At 35.7% G+C, this 25,057-nt stretch overlaps 2 protein-coding genes across 3 annotated transcripts; one reads left to right on the forward strand and one right to left on the reverse strand.

Annotated features, from left to right (window-relative positions):
• Positions 1-4,199: 4,199 nt before the first annotated feature.
• Positions 4,200-7,938, forward strand: LOC128212339 (uncharacterized). The gene is made up of 4 exons (XM_052917743.1): positions 4,200-4,979; positions 5,275-5,967; positions 6,280-6,374; positions 6,566-7,938. Exons 1-4 carry the CDS (start codon positions 4,289-4,291, stop codon positions 6,797-6,799), a joined length of 1,713 nt encoding a protein of 570 aa, XP_052773703.1. The 5' UTR covers positions 4,200-4,288; the 3' UTR covers positions 6,800-7,938.
• A 1,949-nt stretch (positions 7,939-9,887) lies between these two features.
• On the reverse strand, positions 9,888-23,451 carry LOC128212350 (heparanase-like). Of its 2 annotated transcripts, none has more exons than XM_052917754.1 (10): positions 23,260-23,451; positions 21,938-22,260; positions 21,149-21,322; positions 18,734-18,908; positions 17,717-17,767; positions 16,733-16,933; positions 16,067-16,181; positions 14,622-14,737; positions 13,015-13,158; positions 9,888-12,449 (listed from the first exon to the last, which is right to left on the reverse strand). In XM_052917754.1, exons 1-10 carry the CDS (start codon positions 23,430-23,432, stop codon positions 12,293-12,295), a joined length of 1,629 nt encoding a protein of 542 aa, XP_052773714.1. In that variant the 5' UTR covers positions 23,433-23,451; the 3' UTR covers positions 9,888-12,292. The 2 variants fall into 2 exon arrangements, with proteins under 2 accessions (XP_052773714.1, XP_052773715.1); XM_052917755.1 differs by lacking the exon at positions 18,734-18,908 and adding an exon at positions 20,119-20,293.
• Positions 23,452-25,057: the final 1,606 nt, after the last annotated feature.

Genomic DNA, 25,057 nt, shown 5'->3' on the forward strand with positions numbered 1-25,057 from the left:
TTTACAAAAGGGGTGCACTGCTGGTAAAAAATAGCGATGCGAGACAGAATAACTACTCTACGATGGAAATGCATATAAGGTCATAAGTAACTTTTAACATGGCCATCAAAAAGTGAAAGTAATTTCTGTTTACATATACTTGCATGTCGTATATTAAATTATACTCCGAACCGTGAGTGATTAATTGTTACAGGTACCATAAAGATAATAAACTTATATTGTTCTTTTTTCTAGATCGTGTTAGAATCTAACTTCCGATCATCATAAATCTTAAGAATTTATGGGTCATTTAAATTATCACCGGAACTTATAAATGTACTCATTAATGTGAACGTCTATTTGGTATCAAAATTCAATAACACGTCACAATATTTTTTAATTTTATTTCTTTTGTACATTTTATTCACATATCTGTCTTCTTTGGTCATTTCATAGAAAAATCAGTTATAACGCACACACGAGATGTAAACTGTCGGATGGCCGGGCGCAAAAAAAAAAATATGTATATAGTGTTAAAAAATGTTGCGATATTGATGATTTATTTGTTTATAAAAGACATTATATACTAGTCTTTTATGTTTGCTACTTTTCACTAGAATCTGAATACGTTTTCTTTAAGAGTTGAATCCGGATTACAAGACATGGCCCGGGATCTGGCGTACCAATAGTCATTTTTGCGTTTTCAAGGCCACGCCAAATTGATGTTCCGGGTTTACCGTAAAAAAACAACCGATCTATACTATCCGAGCTGCACACCTACTTTTGAGAGAGAAAGAAGTGTCCGAATGAAAGGCAAACTTTGTTTTGGTGTTCAGGGTCTATGCAGGCCATTCGTTGCCAAAAGTCCAGACGTGTATGTGTGTATTTTAGGTTTGTAACACCAATTTACATTTTACAACCGCCAACTCATCGGTTGTATGTTTACATTTTACACTGCACATTTTCATTTTTCATTGTACCGATTAGAGTTTTATTCTCGTTGCATCTATTCAACAGACGATTCAGTCGTGTTTATAAAATTGCGTATGGTAAACACACGTCATTCTGTGAAAGTCGCATGCCGAGTTTTACATTGCGGTGTGTAAAAGACAGATTTAAGTTCGTAGTTCTACAAAGTACTGTATGGTGGTGACTTTTTATTCGCAGTTGAACATGTTTACGAGATGAATTTAATTTAATTTATAGATAGCTCCGCCTTAACAATGTCTTAACTCCTCCTTACGTCTTTCGGAAATTTCCGCTATCACTCGGCTCTATTTAAACCAATTATGGATACTTTGGACCATGGACATTGCGAACCTTATTATGGACATTACGAATCATCTATATTACGACACTATGGACTATGATTTGGAAACAGGATGGATTATAAATTATTTCATGTCGAATAAAATAATATATGATATTACAACATGTTTTGTCTACATAATAGTAATTAATATGCACATATGACATGAAATGAGATGTATGCAAAATGATACTTGACTCAAACACAACAAAATGTAAGTCATTAGCATTTAATTATACTTCAAGAATGAAAAGTCCCATTGTCTTACTTTTCTTTTAAAGCTGCACTCTCACAGATTGATAATTTTTTTCATTAAGTTGAAATTATTCACTAAGGTTTATTACCTGGTAGCTGGAACTGTATGGATAAAATAGACTAAGATTACAACTTCATATAACTCGTACATTATACTGTAACGAATATTATTTTATAAGTAATCAATAAAGTATTTTAATGATGAAGTCAATGTATTGCTAATAAACAATCATTACTTGCTGCTACCTTTTATACCCCACCCACACTCAACAGTCAGGGCTTTTTTCACATTTAGGTGAAGCGGCCCTAGCCCTTTTGGAGTGGAAAATCGCGCGTTTGTTTTTCTAATCTAAGACTCACGATATCTATTTTTTCATGTTCTTGAAATCCCCCACCTGATTGTTATGGTTCACAGTGGCAGATCCCGTAATTCATAAATGGGGGACACAAATGGGTTGGAGGGCTGTTCTTCCATCCACATGGATATTTTGTTTCAATGATGTATTGAAATTACACGTTTACACCATACATGCTTATGAAGATGGTAAATGTATAACATTAGACAAAACTAGGTGGATATCATTATGATGTCCATCAAAAGTTTCGTGGGTTTGCTGGAGCAGGTTTTGAACAGGGACTTGCGTTAGAGGGGCGTTACTTAGGGGAACAACTTTTTGGACATGATCCCTCGAGTGGGCATGACATTAATATGTTTAAAATGTGGGACGTGGGGTTTAGGGGTACTCCCCCTAGAATATTTTAAATATTTTTAGTCTGAATTGGTCTATTATGGCGTAATTAAGTACTTTGTCTGAGAAATATGACAAAAAAAATAACCTTTAAGTTTACTTGCGGGCCAACTGGGGGGGGGGGGCACAGGCCCTACAGCTCCCCCTCCACACACACTGAACGAACCGTCCATGGTCCACTTGTAAATAAAGTAAATGAACAATTTTTGCTTGCTTGGGTATATAAGTAAAAAAAACACTGACAGTGGCAGTATAAGTCTGGGTCCGTGGGCCCAGCTCAGATACACCCAACTGCAATTGACTAAATAATATGGTGATTTATAACCCATTTAGGAACATTGATCGTCAAAATAAAATAAAAGATGAAGTTAATTTGAGTTTTTAATTGTGAAATAAAGAGAGAGTACTCGGACTTACAACCGGGAACTTACAGGAAGTAGGCGAAGATGTTATCTCCCTTGCTTGATTCGACGGAAATAAACGAAAGAAAATCCAATTCGTTAGCTCCGCCAATTCACTTCGTTTCTTTCGGTGACATTGACCATATAGGCGAAATCGTCTATCCTTGTAATTCTGAACTTGTCAATTCACTTTTGTAAACCTGAACTTGTTGGACTGCAAATGTTTATTTTACGAATGCGAGTGTCGACTGTAGGATTGCAGTTTTACATATGCATGATTCGGCTTTCTAAATTACATCATCATATTGTTTAAGGCAAGTTATACGATCTATGTTTTAGTGAGTTTATACAATGTCGATCTGACAAATATACATTTTGACTACTATAATGACAAATGACAAATCAATACCGAAAAACTGACGAATAGAAACAACAAATAGCACGTCTACATTGACAAGTGTAAGAGATAGTTAGTACGATTAAGAAGCACATTGTGGGAATTACACGTCTGGACTTTTGGCAACGAATAGCCTCCATAAGGGTCAGCCTCCGCAAACGAGATTACCAATAGGATTCACATTGAATCACTAAGAAAGCCATTTGGCGACATTAACCAACACTTTACAGTCGAACCCCGTTGGCTCGAACTCGCTTTGCTAGATTTTCTCGTTGGCTCGAACTGACCTTTTTTCTATTGAATGCAGGCATTCCCGCTTGGCTCGAATTCCCCTAGGCTCGATGTGTTTTCGCCGGTACCTGGAAACGGTCCTTCGAGCCAACTGTTCAACTGTACATAGTTTTACATAGTTTTATCAAGTGGGTAATGCGATTAAAAATTACGAGCATCCGCGCTGGCCACAATAGAGGCATTTTGCGCTCAGCACTAAGAAAGTTTGCATATATTTTTGGTCTTCTTAAAGCGATCTATAAAAGTTAAGAATACCAATTACAAATACTAACTACAGCCGAAGCCCGTTGACTCGAACTCCCAGGGACTAGCGAAAATACCTTCGAGTCAAGCGGAAATGCTCACATGGAGTTGAAAAAAACGGCCCTTTAACACAGTTCGAGCCAACGATGATATCGAGCCAAGCGTTTTTTGGCCAACGGGGTTCGCCTGTCTTACATATATAAATGCCAAACAAATGCCTAGGTTTTTTGCGCCCAAAATCACGCAAAAAATGGGACCAGTACTCCACGTTATTCGGTTTGAAACCGCACACAGAGTGGATATTTGTTACACAACCGTAGAATTCAAAAAACATGGTTCGACCTTTAAATCATCAATATCTTTAAGCGATATACTTCTAACAGGAGGAGTTCAATACAATCTTTTATTAATGTGTTTGTATGTACCATCTTTCTATCAATCTGTGGAATGATCCAAAAACAAAAGATATCGTAAGCGGGTAGTATTTTTGTATCTGAAAGAATAGCCTTATACTGGCAATAGTCAATTTAAAATCAATGCACAGAAACCTACACTCAGCGTATATTTTCTATCATGTCAGGGTTACAGGATTTAGGTGTTGGATCTTTTTATGATATTTCGTGATGAAAATATTTCATCTTATGTTTCAATTCAAGTTTGAAAAATGCCTTATAAACAGGAAGTTCCAGATATTGTCTTAAATAAGTTAACCAAATTATCGCGGCACAAGTTTGCCAGTCTGGTTGAGACGTTTAAACATGAATATCTTTTGGAGCTCAAGTACCCGGGCAAGGGGAGGAACATTGAGCTTGTGGGCACGAACAAAGACATCGTGGGGCTCGGGATGGACGAGCTGCGAGCCAGCGTGGGCCTTAGCTCCCGTTTTCAACTGTCCCCGCGCCTCGAGGCCGGCGGCCGCGTGCTGTGGACCTTCCGGAGACCCGAGGCCGCCCTTGTGCCGGCGCTCTTCCGGGAGGAGCTGAAGGAGATACGGGATGTTAAGAGTATATTTATCAGGGAAAAGCACGTAGGTGAAGTTTATGAAGTTGAATGCAATCAAAGGGACTTTGCCAAAGTCAACGCCGTCGTTGAAGACATCCAGACGAAAATCCAACAACTCCAGTCGGTGGAAATCCAAACCGAGGTGGCGACACAAAGACTGGCTGAGGAATTCCGGAGGAAGTACCGGCGCCACCCGCTATTCCAAATTACGACGGGAGGTCAAATGGTCAAGCGTTTCGGGGAAAATGACCAGTCGATTTTGGTGAAGGGTGCGGAAAAGATGGTCATACACGCACGGCAAGAGCGGTACCTGGACATGGGGCATCACCGGTGGGAGGAGTTCGTGTCAACACGTAAGTATCGTAGTAAACTTGTTAACATAATTCAGAAGCGATCTCAAAAGTGACAATATGATTTAACTTCGATATGATTCCCTATTAGTTTGCTCGTGCCGATTGCTGCAACTTTGGACGTTGTATTGCCGTCCACGTGACGTTGGTGCCGTGTGCAACTTTAGTTACAAGTCTTAACTTAGAAACTATTGAGCATATTTACTCGAATCTTGCACGTTTGCAATGACAATGCACATTTATAAGAACGTATCTAGCACCATCACATTATATACCGATATTTTACTTGTTCTATCAGACACGGGTCGAGTAGGCCGGCGGTTGCGGAGGAAGGCGGATCCCCGGGCACTTCCGGCAGATCTCGTTCTGAAGATCCGACACAAGCCTGGCTGTGAGACTGTCATTCAGACCCTGGTCGAAAGGGACTTCATTCTTGGTTTTCACATGAAAAAAGTGGGGAAACGAATCAAGTACATCAGGATTTCGGGGAACGATGACAGTATTCTGAGTTTAGCCGTGGATGGGATAAGGTATTTTGTAAACGGTTCTAAAGAAGAACGGAAACAGTTTCTATGGAAATTCGGTAAGGTGGTTACGGTATATCACGGCCGAGAGGCGGAAAACGTGAAGCATCTCTTCCGGTCTAAACTGCACGAGATTAAAAACGTCAACCCGAGCGTCACCGTCGGGGAGGAGTGGAAAGATTTACTAGATATAAAGTGTCCCCATCAGTTTTTTGACAAAGTGAATAAAATTATAAAAGTCATTGAAATTGATCTTGCAAGTTGTGTATCGGACAGGTTAGTTCTACAGTCGCCCAGCGAGGAAGATTTGATACGAAAGTTCGTGAGATGGTCTGTGGTCGACCGCTGGTATTGTCACAAGGGCAAAGAGACGGACGGACAGATGGCCGCTATCGATTTCCATGGACGCAACAGTGAGTTTCTCCTGGAAGGGAAGACGGCCTGGACCACATTCAAGATGAACCCAGGTGAACTCAGTATTTCGCTCATATATTGAAATTGCAATTATTGCAGCACTATTTTAGCGGCATGCCAATACGTTCATTTTTCCATTTAAATAAATATAGATATATACATTACTCGAAATTAGCTTTGGAACTTATCATAAGGATCGGCATTATCATGTTTCTTTTAATGCAAACAACATAATTTGAATCGTAGCTAAGTGTTCATACTGATGATCATATATGGCATTAACAGGAATGTTCAAGTTCAAACTACCTTTGTAAATTTTATCATTGTTGATCGATTTGATTTTTTTATTGTCTCTACTGTTACAGACACGGGTCGGTCCGACGGGCCAGATGGAACGCCCCGGTCTGACCGGCCGCCAGAGGGCCTTCACTGCCCGCTTTGTAGGAAAACATTCATTCAGGTACACTGACGCTCTTCCGGCTTATGCACATCAAAATATACATTTTCAATTTGCAATTTATAAAAGTAAATGGACGACACTTTCAAAATACCGAATTCGTGGAGATAAAATTTCCACAGTTGTTTAATATTTTCGAAATTATTCTTAAAATGTGCTGGAAGAATTCTTAATTCACGGTGTAACTTCTACAGCTGCTGAGTTCCGGGGAGAGGCTAGTGGCGGCGCCGTGCGGTCACGTGTTTTGTCGGAAGTGCGTGGAACCCCGGATAGAGTTGAACCGGAAGTGTCCCCAGGGATGCCGGCCCCTCGTGGCGCCCAGGGACCTCCTGGAGCTGAGGCTGACAATGGACGCTGGCGACAAAACGCCTAGACGGAAGCAGAATGTCGAGGGTTCAACTTACAATGTAAACAAGCTCTTTCAGTAGAAATCACCTTCGCCAGTAACTTTTGCTAATTGAGAACATTTTCCCAAATAAGGACATATTAGCGTATAGTAAGCGCCAATTATTTATGAACATATTATTCAAACGGAATTTATTTTAACTATCAATGGATGTGCAGAGATAGATGGAATGATCAAAAACAGAAATACGGATATACGTTTTGCATTTACATTTGTGTATATGTAACTGTAAACTGTTTCCAATGTGTTGTTTAAACAATTCTTATATACAATCAAAAACGTTGGGACCTCGGGAGATACTTCGAGAAAACGAGCATTCGAAATAACCGAAATACAAAACATGTCTTTCATAACGCAAAATTTCCGACATATCCGGAACATCGAGATAACAGAGTTCGACATAGCGAGTTATATAATAATATGGAAATGTCACAAGGACATGAACCGTCACAAGAATGTGAAAAATACCACGGAAAGGCCTCTTTGAGCAGATAGGCATTAGTATTTGGGTCTATGTGGACAGATAGTGCAGGCGCGTAGGAAGGAAATTGACATTGGGCCGCGGAAAGGGGTGGGCTGGGGAGGGGTGTCCCCTCCCGTCGAGATTTTTTTTCAATTTTAAGCATTGAAAGACTCGATTTCCAGTGAGTTCAGGTTTTATTTTCATGTTTTATCTAAACCTTTTTTCGGTGAAAATAACATTATGAGCAACAGCGACATATTAATTATTGCGCAATCTTAAATTATTCTAAACGCCAGCATCATTTACTTTGAAATACTCATATTTGCGCAGTCTCACAATGTATGTTAATAACAAATTAGCACAGTTTACCTCTTCATGGTGAAGCCACGAATGACTTTGGAACCATTGCGAGTTGAATGCACCGTGTTCAGTGTTTTAGTGCCAAGAGATTTAAAACTTTAGGCAGATTTGGAACGTCCATTTTAAACTTTAATGTGACGCGTTTGAACAAATACAATTGCTGGCTATTTAATGACAAATCTATTTTAACGAGTAATTGCAATTATCATAATCAACTGCAGTTTTTGAAACATCAAAAACGATACAAATAATTATTGTCGTATTGCCTCTTCTTCCACTTACCCGTCTTTAATAATCTGCCGATTGTTTTCACGCCATTCACACACCAATATGCTAGATGTTCACAGGTTTAATTATGACATGGTGACCTGTTCATTCAATATCGTGTCAGACGAGCATTGATCCATATGCACGTAGCTTTATTTAAAATAAGATAATACGAAAATCGGTAACAAATATTCGCGGGCCCATTGCCGTTACTAGCTAGAATATTGGGGCCGCGGGCGCGGCCCCTGCGGCCCCAGCTCCTACGCGCCTGTAGTGTGTAGTATACAACATATGTTCATGACGACCATCCTATGCAGTTTGGAAATATCGCTAGCTAAAAATAGTTTTAAAAGCAAAGTATGATCACAAGGATGATAAGTCACTGCAAGATGATGATGTCAATTCGTGTAGTTTTAAAAGCAAAGTATGATCACAAGGATGATAAGTCACTGCAAGATGATGATGTCAATTCGTGTAGTTTTAAAAGCAAAGTATGATCACAAGGATGATAAGTCACTGCAAGATGATGATGTCAATTCGTGTCTGTTGTCCCTTCAAATAAGATTGTTTGGCATTATTGAACATGTATGTACATGTATGTGAACACTTTACGTGATGTTATTTCGTTGCAGGGATTTAATGAAAGCCTAGAAGAGAAAGAAATATTTTGAAAAACAAAACAAAAAACTTTTATGTTAAAGATATTAAAGAAACAAACTATCAAGCACTGGATAAACTGTAAGTTTAAATGCTTTATCATGGAAAATCGTATTGAAATCCTGGTTTCTAGGCTCAAGTGCTCGGGAATTGCTACTAAGTATGAGGTTCCTATGGCCAGTGTTCATCAACTATTGACTTTGACATTTGACACACTGACCTCGAAGTCAATAGGGTTCACACAATATTCATTGCCAATCTGCCTACCAAGTTTGAGCGTTCGTCAGTTATTGATCGAAAAAAAAAATTAAGCTCAAGGTTACCACGAATTTGACCTACTGACCTCACATTCTATGGGTTTAATCAACTGGTCATGACCAGTCTGCCTACCAAGTGTGAAGTGTCTGGGCCCAAGTATTAAATTATTGATCGGAAACGAATTTACAGCTTAAGGTCACCACGACCAAGACCTTTTACCCACTAACCTAAATATAACTAAATCATCATCTCCACCAAGTTTGGGGTCCCTATGGCCCAGCATTCTTCAGTCAATAATTGGAAACAGATTTTATGTTCAAGGTCAATACGACATTGACCTTTGACCCATTGGCCTTCAAGTCAATAGGGTGCATCTCCTATTGATGACCAACCTCTCTACTTGCATTGAGGTCCCTTGGCCTCAGTGTTCTTCTGATATTGATGACAACCGGATTTTTATCTCAATGTTACCACGACTTTGTCTTTCGACCATCATACCTCAAAATAAATAGGTTACATCTGCTTGTGATGACCTTTATGAGGTCTCTGGTCCTAAGCGTTTGTAAGTCATTGGTTAGAAACTGTTGGGACAGAAGGATTGACAGAATACGCCGCCTTTCAAGGGCAAACAAATAATCAAGTAAATGGCTGACATGAACTAAATACTGTCAAGTAAATGGCTGACATGAACTAAATACTGTCAAGTAAATGGCTGACATGAACTAAATACTGTCAAGTAAATGGCTGACATGAACTAAATACTGTCAAGTAAATGGCTGACATGAACTAAATACTGTCAAGTAAATGGCTGACATGAACTAAATACTGTCAAGTAAATGGCTGACATGAACTAAATACTGTCAAGTAAATGGCTGACATGAACTAAATACTGTCAAGTAAATGGCTGACATGAACTAAATACTGTCAAGTAAATGGCTGACATGAACTAAATACTGTCAAGTAAATGGCTGACATGAACTAAATACTGTCAAAGTTGGAACATGCATATAAAGTCAACTCAACTTAAAAGTAGATACATTACAACTTTGTTTTCAGAACGTTTTTTTCTGCCTGATTTACATATTCATTAAATAAAAAGAACACCCTTTTTACTAATTTTTAATCTACATACTTTTTTAATTTATATATATATCTATATATGTATGTATCTATACAGAACTGTGCAGATAAAGGGTATGATAATTAGATACATGTACATGCATATTTTAACCAAAAAACAGACACTAAAGACATTAATTACAATGCATAAAGTATTATTATTAAGTGATTTGAAAGTACATATATTGTCTCTAGACCATTGAAGGTTGCGAGGTGATCTCATACAAGTATTCAACATGATACATCACATTGATAACATAGACCTCACTACTTTGTTAACTTATCAACTAACACATAAAACCTTGGACATGTTTAAAAGATTCAGAAACCAAAAGCTAATTCTAATTAACTTGTTCACCATTAGTTATCAACATTTGCAATGCATTATCTGCCGAAATAGTGAACGCCAATATTTATGTGTTTTTTAACTTGATAAGCTGTGGTAAGCAATGAGGTTTACTCTGAAGAATGTATTATAATTTATTTAAAAACATAATGTAAAGCTAAAATATGCCAAACTGGATTGAAGACAATGCCAAAATTAGACATTAAGGGGAAAACAGGCCTATGGGGGCCGCACTAAAGAACCCTATTGAACCAGGTTGACAAAAAAAATGAGATCAGCATTAATGTACACATAATTTATTAAGTCTGAAATGATTTTTATGGTATTAAAATATAAATGATATTCATGAAAATAGAAATGATAAACTAAGTGCACATTGTATTATGCTATGTTTCAAAATATACTAGTTTTAAAGGGACTAGACACCAGATGGTTCATAATCGGCAAATTCATTATTTCCTCAAAACATGGCTACAAGACGAGATAGTATGCAGCCAATAATACATTGTTGAACATGATTAAAACAATATTTTGTTGCTGTCTTAGCTGAGTTGACCTGTTTAAAAATAGCGCATAAGGGTTTCATAGTTTATAGTGTGTATATTTAGCATGTGAAAGTCATGTGATTAGTACAGATACAATTACAGACGCTATTTTTTAAAATTTACTGGTATTAAAGTGTACACAATGATATCAATTCTATGTATTCTATATTCGACAATTTTTTTTTCATGCAGTTGTATCATCTGGTGTTTAGTCCCTATTAACTCTTAACAAAGAAAATAAAGAAATTATATACTCTGAGAATACATGTATATGAGTGTTTTTTATATAATATATAGTATGAAAAAAGGAACAAATGCCTTTGATCTGCAAACATGAGATGTAGGCCTCAAACATGAGATATAGGCCTCAAACATGAGATATAGGCCTCAAACATGAGATATAGGCCTCAAACACGAGATACAGGCCTCAAACACGAGATACAGGCCTTCAGGACACATACTTGCTTCACAGCTGGCTTTATAAGCTTAATGCTTCTAGGTCATTCTGCATTTGTTTGGCTAACATGTATGTTCAAAGTGTTTGTTTTCAAAATAAATTTGCGTGGTAATTTAAGTATTCAAAGTAAGCTATCTTCTGTAGCCAGTTGTATAAAACTTGGATAAGTTATCCACAGTAGTCTGACTTGCATAATTAAATGATATGATTGGTTAGTAATAATTATTTGATTAAATATTGACCAATCAATAAACATTATGGCTAACTTTAACCAAACCGAAGAATTAACCAATTTTGTTCAGTGTGTATGAAATATTAAATACAGAACAATGTAAATTAACATCAACAACATGGGTAAAGCTAGGCAAATTTTAATGATACACACCAGCCCTTTCTTTACCATGGGAATAACAGTTTTTTTAAATATTAAACTATAATTATTATTTTTTTACTAATGCAATTAATGTCACACACATTCTCATATACATATTGCCAGCTACGCCCTTAAACATACATGTACATTTTAATTCTAATTAAATAATATATTATTGCATGACGATACATTTACATTACCTATGATAAAGAATACAGCAGAGAAACAGAAACAGTGTGATGCAACATTGTCATCTTTCATATAAAGAAGGACATGTAAAGTACTGAGCCACGTGTTTTTCCAACATCAGTAATGGCCGTTTCCCAAAGTATTTGTAAGGGCATATAACTCATAGAGATGATTTTGTGTAATAACAAAACAATATTTGAGACAAACCAAATTGTGTTCAAAAACTCTTGTTAGCATGAGTATTTCCTCATAATATTTCAAACACTTTAATTATTATGTACATTAAAAGCAAAAAATATACAAAAGCCATCATAATAACAGTGCAGTATTTGAGATAACCAAACACCTTGTAAAGACCATAATTTCCCCTTAAAACACCTTCCTATGCACACTAAATGCCAAAAATATACAAAAGTCATTAATTACACTTTAAAAAGCAGCAGGCAACAATTAATTATTTTTGTTCATCAATGAAAGAACACTAAGAATAACAAATGGTGAGATTCACATCTGGCAAGACAATGAAACCAAACGTTAGCGCTGGAATGTTCACTGGGGCGGTGGTTTTCTGTGGAATGAGAAGGTCGGGCAGCTTGTTATTCTCCACCCGCAATGGTTGGCCATTCAGTGACACCGACCTGCAAAACAAGGCAGTCAAGAGCTCAGTGGAAAATAAAAATTTCTCCTTCTAGGTCAGAGACCACTAAATAAATTTCTTATATTCTATTGTCAATTGACCAATTTGCATGTGAAATAACACTGATTTCCAGCGATAACTTATCCAGTATTATACAGTTTTCAAACTATGTGCATTTCATATTCAGTTTTATTTTTTCTCTTTCTCCTCGCAGTATCTGTATAAAGTTATAAGGACGCATTTCTTCAACAATTCTAGGATCAGTAGTACTGCATTGCACTGCTAAAAGTCTTTGCTTGATTTGAAATCTCTCTTTGAATTCTGGACGAAATGGCCCTATAATCTATTATAGGTATCAGTGCGTAAAAATCTAAATAAGATATTCAGATGACATTCATTTCTTTGAAAAACCTGCTTCTTGCATTGAATAGAAAAGCTGTAGCCTTGTTTCAGACTTCCTTCACTTTAAGATTGTCTATCTGATCTGGAAACATGTGACGGTGACAGGTACTATCATTCCAGAGGTGATGCTTTAATTTGAGGGCTTTATCATGGTTAAGACTTACTGGTCAGTGAGAGAGCCCTCTTCAGGTGTGAGCCAGTATAAATGTAGGGTAGAGGTCACTGGTACGCCTGGTAATGTGACCTTGACCTCACTAGAGCCCACATTCAGTACTATCAATGTCACACTTCCTGCAGGATACGCCGATCTGAAAAAATCACAATAATACTTTATCAAAAATTGTTATGTTCTTAAATAGACTTTCGATTAAAAATTTGATGGTTGAAAGTTAATATTCCAGTCTTATTACATACCTTAAACAACAAAAATAGAACAATGATTATTGCCTTGACAACGTTTTGAGATGAAAATTCTTAAAATGGAAAAAAAAATCGTACAAAACCGATAGTAGATGATCGGAAATAATTGGTGTGAATAACTAAGGAGTCATTTTTTTTATTAAAAGCTAACCGTATTGGTACTATGTTAAATTTCTGCAAATAAAAAAATATTAAGCTGATCTGTCACAGCTTGACTGATTTGACAACTTTTTTTTATTTTAAGCTTTAGAATGAGCCAATTTTTGCATAAAGGTCTGGAAACCATAAAGCCATTTAAACACTTATTAGCGGCCACCAATCCATTGTCACTGACACTTCTGATAATGAAATTTTTCAATACATAGCTTTAATTGCATACTAAATTTTACGGAAAAGTATGACGGCTTTGAGGATATTTCTGTCATCCAATGAAAATGTGTATAACATCGCACGATTGCCATACATGTTTACTCATCGAGAAATCATTTTTATAACCTGTTGGCGAATGTTTTGATCAAAATTGACACAATAAATGAAGATACTTGAATTATCATTATTAATTACGAAGATAACTAGGTATCAAATACTAACAAGGAAAACTGCTTATTATGAATTCATAGTTTGCATTGTCACTTTAAGGTATAAAAAGAGTAATAATTTGTACTCATTTCAATATTAATTTTAAAGTGTGAGGATTTATTTACGAAGGAATATTACATTGCATGATATTCTTTTAAATTTTCATTATGACTGAGAGTAAGACAAATTGTACATGTTTGACTCCAAAAGAATGTGTCAAGTGTATTAAATTGTTAGAAAGCGGTCATAATGCCAGAAGTGTTGACAAGGAATTTAACTTTGGACAAAGGACACAAGTATTAAAACATTTGCTTTGCAATGCTCACAGAGTGACATGCTTGACATGATAATATCGGCACAGGATTTGTTCATGCACTTTAAATTAGAAACTGGATTTAAGCCAAAAATAATGAAAGATTACTTTAAACAGTGAACTTGTTAATGTAGTTGTTTGGATTGATTATTGTTTATGCTATGTATAAACATTTATATACTGCATTATATTTATAATTTTCAAATAAAGTTATTTTGTCTACAATTGTATTTAATCTTCTTTAATGATGGTGGTGTGAGGTGGTTGTTAAGATATATAATCATCTTTTGTTTCAACAAAACTTAAATAGTGGAAATTTCCAACCTGGATTAAGTGGCCACCTGTCTTAAGCAGCCACTTTGACCTTTTTTAAAAGGTGGCCACTTAATGCAGGTTTTTCTGTAGTTTAAAATGTATATGCAACTATGCTCAAATGTAACACAAAGTCACATGATTTACCTATGGGTGTTGGTGCAGTGGGCGTACACCCTGAGCGTCCCTGAACTTTCTGGCTTGGTGACATTTAGAACACCCTGTCCTACTAAAGTCTTGTATAGGAGAGACAGCCAATAATCCTGAAATACAACGATGGCAAGTTATATTTAGACACTTCATATCACCTTCATTTACTGTTTTCTCGTTTGCCAAAACATATACATGTACATGTAAATACATGAATTTGACAACAGTTGATGTTGGCCTAATACAACACATATTGAGCATAATATTTCCTTCAATAAACTTTTCTTATTCATCATGTATGATCAGGATACATGACCTTGACCATGGTAGTTATTGGCTTGGTTCCATGGGACATGTTGTCTTGATGTGAGCTTGCATGCCATTTCATTTTAAAATTGCCAAAGCAGGGCAGAGATACAGTCTGGCCACAAGTTTTGATCATGTATATGGTTTAACCTTTAACTGTGACCTTCAACTTTGAGCTAGGGTCCATGTTCCTGCAAATTACTTCTCATCGCAAGTTGTTACCTCAAATCACACTGAACAGAGAATTGTTATTTATTTTTTGAAATAAAAAAAAAAAAAATCACATAAAAATATATTTCTAGCTATGACCTTCACCTTTGAGCAAGGGTCCTAGGTCCTGCTAGTTATCCCTTGCATGAATAGGGTACACATTTGTTCCAATCTGATTCCTTTTGCCAATGCATAGCAAAACAAAACAAGAGATGTTAGTGAAACATTTATGCCCCCTTGGGAGCCAAATTGTTAGTAGGATTTGGACACTTAAATAAAATATGGACAATCAGAAAACCTTTTTTCAGCTTACAGTCACACTGACCTTGACCTTTGACCCACTGACCTCAAAATCAATAGGGTTCATCTGCTGGTCATGACCAATAAGCCTACCTAGTATGAGGTCCCTGGGTCAAAGCGTTCTCAAGTTATTGATCGGAAACCGTTTTTCATGTTAAGGTCACACTGACCTTGACCTTTGACCCACTGACCTCAAAATCAATAGGGTTCATCTGCTGGTCATGACCAATACACCTACCAAGTATGAGGTTCCTGGGTCAAAGCGTTCTCAAGTTATTGATCGGAAACCGTTTTTCATGTAAAGGTCACACTGACCTTGACCTTTGACCCACTGACCTCAAAATCATTAGGGTTCATCTGCTGGTGATGACCAATACACATACCAAGTATGAGGTCCCTCGGTCAAAGCGTTCTCAAGTTATTGATCGGAAACCATTTGGTATTCCGACCGACCGACAGACAGACAGACAGACCGACCGACATGTGCAAAACAATATACCCCACTTTTTTCAAAAGGGGGCATAATAACGGTCTGGATAGCAGTAAATAAAAACAAAAACAGAAAATAGTGTTCAATAGGGTTTTTGAACACATTTTGGATTTTTTTTTTTAAAGTGAGTATTTACCGGGTTTGGCTGTAGAGTGTGCTGGTCCAGGAGGGCGTAGTGACCGCCATAAAAGCTCTGTCTGACCACAACATCCACTCCAAACCTGGCTGCCAGACCTAGCTTGTCCAACCACCTGTAATATATAGTAGGCATACTATACGTACAGATATACAAAAATAATGTTAACATAGAGGTGGAATTTTTGTATAAATTGCCAGGGAAAACTATGATCATTTTTTTTATTAATTGATATCATTAAAATTAAAAGCCGATTGATCAGAAATATGTTTAAGTTAACAACGTGATTAACAATATCATTGTTAACTTTTAAATGTGAAATAAATATTTAAATGATGTGCTCACATATTTAAATATAAACAAGTGCAGCTGAAAGGGCTGTCCCAAATCTTTTTAGATATACAGCAGATCATGCCTATCCTTTAAACTGCAAGAGCTTTAAAGTTAACAACAAAATTGTTTATTAACATTGTTAAATTTAACAAAGTTCTGAACAATTGCTATATTGACACAGTCTTGCCAAACAGTGCAAAGCAAATGGCAAATATTTAAATTTCTTAATTTTGATTCCAAAGTTATTTGCTCACACTAAATAACATGGATTTAAGAATTCATTACAAATAATTTCAGAGCCACTAGCTCATACCAAACATGTTTATAACTTACATGAATCCAGCCACATATCTGTCAGAGATGCCAGGTGCCCCCCCACCCCATGCGGAGCTTGTTTCCCCGAGCCAGATGGGCGCCTTTGTCCCGAGGGTACGAGTGATGTTAACTGCGGTAACCAGTTCCGAGCCAAAAGAGTTGAGCACTGTGGGGTCGTAGAACTGGTCCAACGTGGCGGTTCGGCCATTAATGTAGTAACTGAAGGTGTATAATTTTATTATATGAACTATGAATTTTCATTACATACAAGTTCATGTCTTATTTCACTTTGGTACCATGTTTGAGAGGGTTTTCTTTCCTTTCTTCGATACATTAACTCTCATATCAGAACGTTAACAAGGTGGCAAAGCTTAACCATTCATTAACTATCATGCAGCTAGATTATAACACTATCCACTTTTATCGTACACTTTTTATTTATTGTTATCCTTGAAAACATGGTACAAAAAAGTTACTTAACCCAAAATCCTCCTGATTAAACTTGTACACTTGCACTAAAGCACTCGTGTTAAATTTCTAGATGCCATAAATTTTCCTTAATAAGCACTCACACTTTTAAATAAGTTTTGATTTTAAAGCTTTAAGACACAATTTCAAACATCTCTGTTTTTATCATGTCAGGCTCTAATGAATGTATGAACAAAGCTTATTTTGATATACAAGGAAAACAGTGAAATTGAGGTTCAAACATAAAGCAATACTATGAAAAAAGAGTGCTGTTGAGGGAATGCTACTGCTAGTCTGTTCTTGTTTTTTTCTTCAGAGGGTCATTGCTATACATGTGCATATTTTCTCTGCCAACAAGTGTACCAAGTTCCATTTGAATATCTTGAATGGTTCTGAATTATGGCCAAGGTAAAGGTTTTTGCACGATGATGACAACAACAACACCAAGGCTATGACAATACCTCAAGTTTTTTTGTTCGAAAAAAACACAAAGTACAAATGTAAATGTCTGGAGTATTAACCCAGTGATCTTACTGGTGGAAGGTGGCCCCAGTAACAACATCCCCACCGCCTGACTGTAGAAAACTGCAAGAGTAATAAAAGAAAACATTTATAGCAGATCATGTAAGAAGTCATATTATTTAGCAACAATATTATTCCGTTGTTTGTCAAGTATGTTGTCTGAATTTCAAAGTATATAAAATAGAAATTCACAAAAATGACCTTAATTTTTCGGTCAATTGACACTTGTTTTATTACTAGTTAATGGTCATAAAAGATTAAATGAACCCTCAAAGCAACCATGTTAAATATATATTGTATAATGTTGTTATGGTACAAACAAGAATGAATACTTCTACAGGAAAGTCTTGACTATCTTTAAAATCTTGACTGTGAGTGCAGTGGGTTTTTTTTCCACTCTTAAGGGAATGGTGGCAGGGAAAAAATAGGGGAAAAATGTCGTTTTGACAAAAAGGGGAAAATTTAACCATCAGATTCATATAATGTTAAACTTGTTTTCAAACCTTTCATTCAACAAATCTATCAACGCATGAATGGCTAAGATCAATACTCCTTAAACACAACACCTTTTTTTTCTTACCTTGGTAGTGGAAAAAAGTATACTTATACATGAGGGTCGGGCAAAAAAACACAGCAGTGTTAACCAGTATGAAAGAAAAGTTGAAGACACATGATCGACATGTATAAACTTTCATAAAAGCAGACATAAATAATAAAAAAATCACTTCTTTTTGGGTGGCCAAATTCCCCTCTTGAAAAAAAAAAAAAAAAAAAAATCCCTACCTAGCTAAAAAAAAATCCCCATTCAATTTTGTTTAATGTTTATTGGGCAGATATAACAATATAGTGCCGTTCATGAATATGTCAATAGATTGGTTGAATAAAAGGTTTGAAAAACAAGTTGAACATTTTATTAATCATGTAAGTATTTCCTCCGTTTTGCCAAAACAGCGCTCTTTTCTCTCTATCAAAGGGCCTCGCAAACAATTCCTTAAAAGTGAAGAAAAAACAAAAATTCATTATATTTACCTTTTGAAATATTTAGCGACATGTTTTTTGTTAAGTTGAGTGACAGACGGGCCCAAAACAACGCTATTCTCATATAAATGTAAGGAGGTGAGCGCCTTCTTTAACTTCAAGTAATCTTTAGCCAATCTATGCGCGTCCAATTTGTACTTTATCAAATGATAGAACGCATTTGGTTCTGAAAATATAAATTAGAAAAAATGTTTAAACATATGAGCAGTTATTTTGGCCCCACCTGAAGCATATACATTAATTATGTATTCACAGCCAAGCAAAAAAACGCCATCAATTTATGAAGACAATATTCGCTATCGGAAGCCTCCATAACTTTGGCTGTAATGATCTATCAATGGTAAGATACATGTATACAGGTCTACAATTACATTCTATACCGAGTGCTTTCCTTTCTTTACACATTTGAGTTAAACTAAAATCTTCTAGAAACAGGTTTGTTGATCTTAATTGTATTTGACAAAGTGATTTGAATTAAACAAAAAGGGTACTTCATTCAGACCAAAATGCTTACCATTGATAGCTCAAATATACATGTACAAGGTTTTGTTGCTGAAACAGTGAACAAAATGACAAACCAGTAGCCAGGCCCCAATTTCTTGTAACCTCTTAAGTCTCTTATAACAGGATTAAGCTAAGCTCACTATTTTTGTTTTTTAATAATTTGCATAATATTTACTTCTTTAAGAGTTTTTTTATACTTTAGATAGGAATTATCTTTATGATAATCATAATAAACCATTATTCATTAATGAAAATTCAATTTAAGTATGTATTTTGCCTAATAGGGCATGTAAGTCACGTCATGTGACCTCCGAGAATTAACGAGAGTTTGCACTTCCGGGTACAAACAAACTACAACATGGCGCTATCAATTTTGTACTGGTCGAGATACTAAAAAAAAAAAGCTACTTAAGCCTGTTAAGCTTAAGAAATTCCAGAAATTGGGACCAGGTTACTAAGTATTCTTAAAGGGACTTACTCACAGATTATAAGTTAGATATGTTTTTTTTAACCTTTGTGGAGATTGTGTAATATCACTTTATTTTTTGAACAAACACTAAATATCAAAATAGAGCTTTTATAATATAATACGGCTCTTATTTGAACTTTGGATGATTTTTATTATTAAAGCAAGCAATTTGTTAATATTTCATACAAAATCAATTTGCTTCAACTTTATTATGACCCAATAAAACATGAATGAGTCCCTTTATTTCCAAATTCCAGGTTAAATCTGACCTTTTTTTTGCAGCATTAAATCTTCGTCACATATTTGTTCAATACATGTATGTCCATATAAATACATGTATATGTTTAGTTTCAACAACAAAACCAGAAAGAAACACCAACATCGCACGCAGTTTGACCGTCACCTTTTGTAATAAACAATCCCTTTGTTTACCGGCTGGGTCACAGACGGCCCTAGCAGGAAAGTCCCAGAGAACTCTGGGTAAGACTTTACAAGCTTTCTGAACACCTTGAAGTCTTCCACGTATTTCCATGGCGGCAGGGTGTAGTTCCCAAACAGGTATTTATAGTTATCAGGTTCTTGTAGAAGCAAAATGTGTGTGCGTTAGTCATGGCCAATACAAAACTTTATACATGTATATTAATTCAATGCTTTTTGTGTTCTATTTAATAATACTGCCATTTGAAAAAAATGATCTCTTCCACTTATTTAAGAAGTCTTTTTAGTGCCAGTAATAGTAACCATTAGCAGTACTTTTTACAACAGGAACATAAGTTACTGCTATACCTTTTAATTTTAATTTAAATCATTGATAATTTATTTAAAATTATACATGTAAGAAATGCTTTGTTTTTTTTACCTGTAACCATCACCAAGGTGACAATGTTAGCAGTTAAAGGTGCACAATATAGGTTGATGCATTTTTTTTTTTTAATTTTAAAGATACAGGTAGTCATGTTTCACTCATATAACTCCGATGATCAAAAAAACCAAAAACATATGATTTGTGTACAGGATATTAGGATTTTTTTAACTGGGGACTTTGTGGCCCAAGCAATTCAAAAGAGCCATTTATGAAGGCTAATATTTTGTTATTTGTACACAATTATACAAATTTTATTGTTTTGATCATTAAAGTCAAATGAGTTACACATTATAATGTATTAAAAATGATTTTTTTTTTTAATCAACCTATATTGTGCCTTTTGAATCACAATGCTGACTAATGAGTTGAATATCATTCAACATAGAATAATCAATTAGATGCCTCAATTTTTATGGCGTTCTATCGTTTTAGCAGGAAATCTTCAAAAAATCATTTGTCATATAAAAAATATCATTCGTCTATGAATGATTAATTAGCTCTGCTCATTTTAAAAACAATTACAGCTCCATTTCTAAAGGAATGCAGTGAATCACAGAATAGCACCAACCATTTCCAAGTTCCCAGCCAGCCATTTTGTAGCCTTTTTTGATGGTGTAGTTCATCAGTTCCATGGCATTAGTTGGATTCCAGTGGTCGTTGGTACGCAGCAAAACGTTTAGGTCAAATATCAGGTCCCAACTGACTGATGTGACAAACTGGTGAATTTCATCAAAAAACTCAGCTGAAAGAAGGACAGGAGTTTTCATTGTATTGATATAATTTGTAATAGTAAAATATCACAAGTTCCCATTCCATGTCCTCAATGATATGTATTGGATACTAGAAAACCACAAAGTTTCCTTAAAATGATAGACAAAGGGCGAACACAGAATTTAAAAATAACTTCTCTAAGCACTTGTACCTGGTTTACTCAAATAACTCTCCTTAGAGTCATATCATTACACTAAGGTATTGAAAAAAGAATGGCAACTTCTAGGCTCCACGCGCCTTATCTATTTCAGCCAATAAAGGGTCACTTGTGATAGGGTTTTAGCCAGGTTTTAAAAAGGGCACATTGTATCAGGCTGTGAAGAACTTGAACATTATAAATTTGACAGAAAATTGGGAATTGTGTATAATTTAAGTAAAATAAGGTTTGGACTGCATAACTTACATTCATGTGTGATTTTTTTATACTCTCCTTTGAATTTGAAAATAAAACACTAAAGAAATACTGGTAGGTAAAACAATTTAAAAGAAGTCAAACAATTGTTTTTGTATGAATGCTCATGCATATACCACTAGAGTCATAAAAAATAAGTTTGTAACAAGCCCAAGTTTGTATGAAAAGACTTACGAGACATTGTAAAATTAGTCAGATCCTTTTTTTCGTCACCATAAAAACCAATATCCCTTTTCGATCTACGAAGCGGTTCATCTCTTGTGATGTTTTGCGTGTGCAAAGTAGTTACATGATTTTTGTCCATATTTTCATTCAATATGGAAGAACTGGAATACTTATGATATTGACTGTCATTTTGATTTGAACTTTGTGACAGAGAGGTTCCGTACAGATGATTGGTATTGTCAGGTTGGAAACTGAGGAAGTCTGCATCTGTACCTCCCATTCGCAAGTAACATGGTGACAGGGCCAATGCCAGCAGTTGAACAGTGGGAGAACTGAAATGAAGAATGTTGTTCATAATTCTGCTGTATATGTACCAGTAAGGCATCAGATCTCCAACAGCAGTAGATCTTTGAAACTCTGTCACAGTAATGATTTTTGCTTTGTTTTCAAAGAAATATATTGACTGCAGTATCAGGTATTTGTCCAGAAAAGTAACATTTTCATCTGATTTTCTATCATTGTTTTTTATATGCAACAGACATCACTGAATGTAAAGTTCGACCCAAAGTTATTTAGGGGACATTAAATCATCACCCTAGTGCAATAACTCAATAAATGTATATACAAATGGAAGTAAATATTTAGTTCTTGCGCTAAGGTGACCATATTCTGCTGAACAATATTATTTTAATGGAAATGGAAAGCTTTGAATCTAATATGAATTGCTAAGTTTATACTTTATTTATGTTTTCTTCTGAAGAAAGTTACATCAATTTTTGCTTAGTCATTCTCATTGGCTGCGTCAAAGTTGTGATTTTTTGTAGTGGAGGTAACTGTTACTAGAAAACTCGCTTGTCTGGCTTGGTGACGACAAACCAGACACTCACATACAACCAAGGCCAAGAATCAAAACAGGGATTCCTTGATGAGAAGCAAGTGAGCTAACCACTGCGCTAGGCAGAAAAACATGAAAACTGCGCCCGGGAACATAAATAAGACTACAGTTGACAGTTGTACACCGGTTATGGATCATGTTATTCAATTGGCGAATTGCAGCTAATTTTGAATGTTTGTAACTAAAAAGTCTACTGCAATTGTTATAATTTATAATAGTGCGATGATACCCATTACTTGGTGATGCACTTTATTGGAAGAAGAACTTGTTACTACTAACCACTCAAATATTTTTATGTCTAAATCAGCGCTATTAACATGGGTTATTAATGGCAAAATAAATGTCTTAAAACGCACATTTCACTTTACTTGATTCCGTTATTTCAAAGGAATACGAAATTTACGTTAACGGAAGTGAAATACAAAATGATCCTTACTCGGGAACAAAATTGCCCCAGTGTCTTCGTATAACTCCTGAATCGATAGCTACACTAAGAAAACGGCTGTCGACTGTGTTCAGTAATGATTGTTCATTAAATCGTATTTCTTCACAGACAGATTGAGAAATTAAGTAAAAATAGCAAAGTAACTGGAAGCAATATTTATACATTTTCGCTTATAGTCCTTTGCCCACATGACAAAATTAAAAATAAGGGAGGTAACCGGGAAAACAAAACTAAGGTTGTGCGCACAGAACAAGACTTTACAGAATTGTAAATATCAGATACCAATAACAATCCCACTCCCAGTAAAAAATAGAAAATTATTGAGATGGTAGGAAATGCAATAACTGTCCATAATTCACTTGTTTTTATGAAACTTTCTGATATTTTGTTGTATTAATCTATGAAAGTGCACCCTAAACAGTATTTATCATAAAATGGTAAAAAATGGTTGACTCTATATAAGTGATTCAAGTACTTTTATGTCTTGGTCCTTTAAACGACTTCCATCATGTGTATGAATTTATCATATTAAGTGACAAACTTATAATGAACTTAATCAATTCAAAGATTGTTAATATATATTTGGCTTAAGGTTACTCAGTTTTCCTGAATGTGAAAGTAAACCACAAAAGAAATATTAATTTCTGGTGTATTTTGACCTTACATTGACATTAACCTTGAAGAGGTTTATTGTATGTCGAAGTGAAGTGCACTGATATACATGAATTATCAAGAAAATACTTTTATTCATATTCAGGAAATCTCAATTTCTGGGGTATGTTTGTTCCTTGGCACTGAAAGAGCTGTGACCTTGACATTGAGGTGGTAATTGAAGAATGCTAATTAAAGGTACACTGAAACAAGGAGCAATGATTTTTAATATTGTTCCGTTAATAATTTATTTATTGTGTGCTATATTTAGACATAACACACACTGAATGATTTATATATGGCGGCCATCTTGAACACCATCTTGGATTTCTTGGTCCTCATTATGCTTAGGTTTTAAAATTAAGCTCAGAAATATATACAATACAATATACAAACACATATAATTATGAATATGCTTATAAGCAATATGGGAGTCCTCGCCTTAAAATTGGTAAACTTATTACCTTTTATCAAGGGGGAAACGTTGCCTCGGTAAATGTTTGCTTTTTTGAAATAATTCAAGATGCTTAATATAAATACCTTAAACCGAACAATACATTTACTTAGGTCACAGTAACGACTTCAATTAAATATATTCGGATATTTAGGATAATGGCGGCCATTTTGGACGTTGGCGGCCATATTGGACGTAATTGAGACCTGTCCTGAGTTATTTTTCAGACTTATTTTATATATCTTCTATCTGGAAAAGAATAATAATTATTACCCAAAACAGCACAATAAGGTGAAATTTCGTCACGATATGAGGACTCCTTGGGGTGATTCATTGCAACCGAACCGTGATGACAAAGCTTTGCCGGTCCCAATTTAATCTAGGCTTACCATTCTAACTTCTCAGGCACCCACTCTTCCCCCGCCCCCTTAGGCTTCTAACTCTCTCTTTAAACTGCACGGGCCGCGGTTGGGTATAGCCATAATGCAGCCAATATGCGCGGATAGACCTTACAAAAAAGAGATTCTTCAAGGGAGTCCCGTTTTCTATTCGCGACGTGCTCTCGACAGCCGATCGAAAAACGGTTGTAACGGTTGTTTGATGTTGCCATAATGGGCTCTTGACATTTATGTCGTAGGTTGACTTTGACCAGAAGATGAATCTTATTGTTTTGGGGCTAGTAAG

This window comes from Mya arenaria, chromosome 12, assembly GCF_026914265.1.
Source record: "Mya arenaria isolate MELC-2E11 chromosome 12, ASM2691426v1".
Lineage (NCBI taxonomy): Eukaryota > Metazoa > Mollusca > Bivalvia > Myida > Myidae > Mya > Mya arenaria.

What these genes read in the sequence shown, in the direction of transcription:
- LOC128212339 (XM_052917743.1), top strand. Translation starts at nt 4,289, where the DNA reads ATGCCTTATAAACAGGAAGTTCCAGATATTGTCTTAAATAAGTTAACC. An exon ending in GGAGGAGTTCGTGTCAACAC is followed by an intron (nt 4,980 to 5,274) that starts GTAAGTATCGTA and finishes TTGTTCTATCAG; the next exon opens with ACACGGGTCGAGTAGGCCGG. An exon ending in CACATTCAAGATGAACCCAG is followed by an intron (nt 5,968 to 6,279) that starts GTGAACTCAGTA and finishes CTACTGTTACAG; the next exon opens with ACACGGGTCGGTCCGACGGG.
- LOC128212350 (XM_052917754.1), bottom strand. Translation starts at nt 23,432, where the DNA reads ATGTATAAATATTGCTTCCAGTTACTTTGCTATTTTTACTTAATTTCT. An exon ending in TGGCTGGGAACTTGGAAATG is followed by an intron (nt 18,909 to 21,148) that starts GTTGGTGCTATT and finishes TTATATTTTCAG; the next exon opens with AACCAAATGCGTTCTATCAT. An exon ending in CACTGCACCAACACCCATAG is followed by an intron (nt 13,159 to 14,621) that starts GTAAATCATGTG and finishes TGATTTTTTCAG; the next exon opens with ATCGGCGTATCCTGCAGGAA.